General features: G+C 43.2%; 1 protein-coding gene across 1 annotated transcript; it reads left to right on the top strand.

The window, feature by feature from the left end:
* Nucleotides 1–1,344: 1,344 nt before the first annotated feature.
* Nucleotides 1,345–5,273, top strand: HINT1 (histidine triad nucleotide binding protein 1). Its single transcript, XM_090288003.1, has 3 exons — nt 1,345–1,611; nt 3,689–3,793; nt 4,962–5,273. Exons 1-3 carry the CDS (start codon nt 1,501–1,503, stop codon nt 5,124–5,126), a joined length of 381 nt encoding a protein of 126 aa, XP_090144129.1. The 5' UTR covers nt 1,345–1,500; the 3' UTR covers nt 5,127–5,273.
* Nucleotides 5,274–5,494: the final 221 nt, after the last annotated feature.

Here is a 5,494-nt window from a genome sequence, read left to right as displayed (position 1 = left end):
CAGAATCCTGAAACACCAACCAGAAAGAGCGTATGCATGCCTAAGTTCATAGCCACATTATTTACAATAGCTAAGAACTGGAAACAGCCCAAATGCCCATCAGTAGGTAAGTGGATAAAAAAGATTTGGTACATTTACACAATGGAATACTATGTGGCTGCAAAAAAGAAGAAACGCTTACCCTTTGCGACATTATTAGAAACCTAAATTACACAGCCCCACAATAAGTCAACTGATTTTGATAATTTTGCTGTGGATATGTGAGGAGATTAACATGACTTTAAAACTATTATATAATTTACAGGCATTATTTAGATTTTACCAATTGTCAAAAGGAACAAATGGGATACTTCTGATATCAAAGGGGGCCAGTATCAGTAATTTTGTCAAGACAAAGTGGTAAAATATAACCATATAAAGGTAGTCAGGGAGGTATATATAATTTGCCTTGAAAGGACATTTGGAGATTGTTAGCTAGAGAAAAAGGCCAAGAACAGACTCCATTGAGAGGCCTGGAATAGGAAGTTCACCGTGAAGGAGAAATAGCATCCAGAGAGGTTGGAGAGTGGACTGGTGCTAAGAGAGAATGGTCAACAGTGGCCAATGATGCCAAGAGGTCTAGTATGAGAACTAGAATTACTTATAGGGTTTTGTAAGTGGAGTTCCTCAGTGATTTTGACAAAAGGGAAATGGGCTAAAAAAAAGAAGACAAGGTGTTCACAACAGATAGAAAAAATCTTAAAAGGAGCAAAGATATGGAGGAGGATTTGTGGTTAAGAAATGTTTTGGTCCTTTAAGGTAGGGCATTTGACATTCTGTTGATTACTGCTGGAAAAATTATTTGTAGAACGGTCTAGGGAAGTTTATACACTATTGATGCCTGGGTCTCACTCCCAGGGTGATCGAATTGATTTGGGGTGTGGCCAGGTTCATGGGGTTTTTAAAAAGCTCCCCAAGTGCTTTTAACGTGCAGTCCAGGTTAAGAACCACTGCTAGAGGAAAGAAAAATGATGCAGGGAAGGCTTACGTGCTGGAGCCAAGACCTACTGTTGCCGAGGAATGGAAGTGTCACAGTGTCTCATCCAGCAAACATGGTCAGCACTGTTTGAACTGTTGATCTTTTCAATTACAGTACCTAATTTTTCTTACAAGGGTTCATAAAGCAACCGACGATTGGCTTACACCAGTAACTCCACTCCCGGAGAGACAAGAAGGGAATAAAGAAAAACGACTTCAGTGTGGCTCCTTGGAACTTTGGATCAAGAACCTCCCTCCGGACCCTTGCTGCTCCCGGGATGTCCCAAACGCCTGCCGCCCTCCGCAGCCACAGCCCTGTTGTCAGTGCGCACGCGCAGGACCAGGTCCGCCAGGCGAGCAGCGGTTCCAGCGCAGGCTTGGTCGCGCGCTCCCGCCCTCTGCCCACTTCCCTGCTCTCTCCGCTCCCCGCTCCCCCCTCCTCCGGAGCTTCTCCCCCGGCGGCGTTGCGGAAGGGAGACCACGATGGCAGATGAGATCGCCAAAGCTCAGGCCGCTCGGCCTGGTGGCGACACGATCTTTGGGAAAATCATTCGCAAGGAAATCCCAGCCAAAATCATTTTTGAGGATGACCAGGTAGGCACCAGGGCGCCACCTTGCCTGGCCTCAGGCGGGTGGCCGCGGGTGGGAACGCCGGTTCCCCGCCGAGGGAAGAGAGGGGTCGGATGGCGCCACGAGGAAGGGACCGGACGGGACCCGACCGACCCATACGGCCTCTGCCGCGGGCCCCCAGCCAGCGGCCTGCCGGCGCGTGCCGGCGCTCCGGTTACGCGTTATCAGTCCAGGCGCGGGCCAGGCCGCCGGGCGCCCGTGGGCCTGCTTCGCGGGGTCCGTGCGCTTGAGAAAGGCGCTCCGAGGCTTCGGCGCGGGCGCCCGCCAGCCCTGTGGCTGCTTCGGACCTCGCCTGTGTCTGGAATCTCACAATCTCACCAGCGCTCTGCCTGACAGGGAGAAACCCGATCGCGCCCTGACTCAGGCCCAATCTCCGCGATCTCCCGCGCACAGCCGGCCTGCCCCGTGATCCCCGGAGCCTTTCCGCCCGCGTGGCGCTGGAGGGCGAGGGCACACGCCTCGCGGGGGCTGCGGCCGGGGGCCAGCTCTTTACCCCCACCCCTCTACTCCTGCCCAGGCTCTGTAGCTTCAGCTTCACTGGAGAGGACACTCCAGCGTCATCGCAAGATGTCGATTCAACACGGGAGGAGACACTGTCACTCCCGAGTCGGACTGCACAGCCATTCTCGGCGGTGCAGATAGACTCTTAAGAAGCTACACCATCGTCTCTCGAGATGGACGGCTGCCGACTCGACTCTACTCCTGCCGCTGACTCGGAACTAAATGGGCCTGCTTCTGGGATTTGCTCTCTTTGGCCCCTCCCGGGAAGAATGGTTCCTTTTATATTTGGCAGGAAGCAATCTTATGCCACGGGACTGAGAATGTAGTTCTCCTTGACCTCACCGTAGGTGAAATTCAGTTTTAGAAGAGCCGGTTTGATGTGGCTTTCAGATATCTCGTGTGAAATATTTAATGGGCTGTTGTATTTTTGGGTTTGGGTCTCAGATAAACATGGAAAACATTCTGTAAACTTTGTTACATTTAAGAAATATGGAAAATGAGAGAAACATTCATTTTAAGCTACTAGGAGGGTTCTTAGATTCAAAACGTTACCTAAGATATAATTAAATTCCTCAGGTGAACTTTAAATAATTTTGTCAATACTTTACTTAGGGAAGTTTGTTTTGGAGAGTGCACATTTCTTTTGAAATATTTTCAGTTGCTTTTAATAAGTGATTATAAAAATACTGACTTTTGAACCACCGTAGTCCCAACGGTATATCAGCATGAAGCAATCTAAATGACACAGCATTTTGAATAGTATTATTCCTGAGACAGGTAAGCAGGACAGGTGCTAAGTAGATTCCACCATTATTAGGGAAGGAGATACAAAACATTCATGTGTGTGTGACATTTGTCTGCATGCTAACTATCTTCATTTCTACAAAAGAGAGTAGGTATACTTCTTAAATCATTGAGTAAAATTGGAAGGAATAGGTATTTATGTAATTACGAAACTGATCCGGCTGTCAAGAAAAAAACCCCAGATGTTACACAGCCAAGGGCTCCTGACCCAGGGAAGGTGGGGAGGGGATCAGAAGGTAGCCTTTCTGAAATGAGTCGCAGTTTAAGTTAGATTGGAGCTGGGGTTGAGGGGAGAACGGAAACCACTTGAAAAAGCCCGGCGCGGGGGCTGTGGGGTGGGGGGTGGGGTGGGTACTTGAGCAGGAAGAGAGCTTTGTGAGATCAAACTGGGAAGGCAGACAAGGGTGTGTCTCCATTAATTTGTGCTCATCCTTTGGCTCTGTTTAAATGTTGCTAAGAACAATCTAAATGAGGTTTTTCTGATAGTCATTTGTTTCACTTTTGCTTTGTAACATGTAGGATCTTTCGTTAATTATTCTTTTATTTGTTTAAAGTCAATCTTCCCATTAAACTAAGTTCTGGGAAAAGGACCAGGAAACCACATGCATTTGGGTACACTACTGGTTTCCTAGCATCTACTATGGTATCTCCCATAGGGTTAGTGTGAAGGAATAAGTTTAGCTTACAAGAGGATATACTCACTAAACTTCGATTTTCTTCCTCCTCTTCTCTTTAGTGTCTTGCTTTCCATGACATTTCCCCGCAAGCACCAACACATTTTCTGGTGATACCCAAGAAGCATATATCCCAGATTTCTGTAGCAGAAGATGATGACGAAAGTGTAAGTAAATTTACTAGCACAATTTTTATTTTCTTGCTTTTTAAATTGGGAGACTAAATTTTGACCTTAAATTGATGTTAATATATTTGTTTTACCATAGGCATTACTAAGGAAAACAAAATTATTAGGGCTTCAATACTAATTATAAATAGTTTGACTTTTAAAAAAGGAGATATAATTGATGTATTAGTTTTAGGAATACAACATAATGATTGTATGTATATATTATGAAATGATTGCAATGATAATTACAGTTAACATCCATCATTGCAAATTCTTAAGGAGAAAGGGTTCCACATAAGGATTAGTTGATGAGACTTATTTTTCCTCAACAAAAAAAATAGCATATGGGACAGGGTTCATGGACTCTTCTATTAATACTGTTAAAGGGAAAAAAATAATTATTTGGATTTATCAGGAGGTAAAGACCTCAATTAAATTTTTTTCCTAACATTCTTTGTGGTAGATTATATAATTGCTCGTAAAAATTCACTATTCTTTGGGGGTACATTATACTTGCTGCCTCATTGATGTTAGGACTGGTGCTTTGCCATGTTCTCTCTTCCCCCTGCCACTATGATCAGATAGTGACTGATCCATCATCCTGGGTTTCAAGGTGAAAAAGATGTAGAAATAGAGCCTGGTGTACTTGTGAGGAATAGGTGGTGAACACAAGACATGTTTCTTTGTTTCAAACCAGATTTTGAAGTGGTTTGTTAGCACAGCATAACCAAACCTATCCAGATTGATACTGTCCCATAACAAGAAAGCAGGATGTCTTGCTTTATTAAGAACACTTAAAAATTATTTTAATTGAGAAATAGATATATGTTTCTAATCTTGGTTGAAATTAGTAATGAATAAATATCTAATCTTACTGGGTTTTTAATTGTAAATTATGTTGTATTAGGATTAAAAGAGTTTCCAGGTTCTGCCTAAAGGAGAATGTTTTATAAATCTTTTAATTAATTTTTTATTGTGTTTATTCTATTACCACTTATCCCCCCATACCCTCTTCCACCACCCCCTACCCCCTTCCCCACAATCACCACAAAGGAATTTTGCCCTGGCAGTTTTTTAATTGAATATTTCACCTTGGTAGTTATTATTTAATGTCAAGAAGTTGTAAGTTGTCTGCGCTTAAGAAACTTTTGTTTTTCTTTTCCAGCTTCTTGGACATTTAATGATTGTTGGCAAGAAATGTGCTGCTGATCTGGGCCTGAAGAAGGGTTATCGAATGGTAGTGAATGAAGGCTCAGATGGGGGACAGTCTGTCTATCATGTTCACCTTCACGTTCTTGGAGGTCGGCAGATGAATTGGCCTCCTGGTTAAGCATGTTTTAGGGATGTTATTCCCTACTCTACGCAATGATCAGTTTTGCAAGTTAAACAGTACTTTATTTTTGCCTGTGTATGGAGAGATTAAGGAAATAATTTCTAAAATCCATACATAATAAAAGACATTGTTGCATATTCTGAATTCTGTATTTGATTTATTATTTAAAAAATATGTGTGTTGGGGTGTATGAAGGTGGTGATCATAACCTGAGAGGATTTTTTGTTTTTTTCTCCCCAAGGAGGGCTCAATTTATGTACATCGTTATAATGGTGTGACAGTCTTTGAAGACAAATTACAAAATTTCGTAAATTTAGTTTTAGCTTTGAAATATCCTTTTAATCCTAGAGAAAATTTTCTAATCA

Source organism: Furipterus horrens, unplaced genomic scaffold (assembly GCF_987537825.1).
Source record: "Furipterus horrens unplaced genomic scaffold, mFurHor1.1.pri manual_scaffold_10, whole genome shotgun sequence".
NCBI classification, from domain to species: domain Eukaryota; kingdom Metazoa; phylum Chordata; class Mammalia; order Chiroptera; family Furipteridae; genus Furipterus; species Furipterus horrens.
The sequence above is the reverse complement of the archived record's forward strand: the minus strand, read 5'-3'. Positions and strand labels throughout refer to the sequence as shown.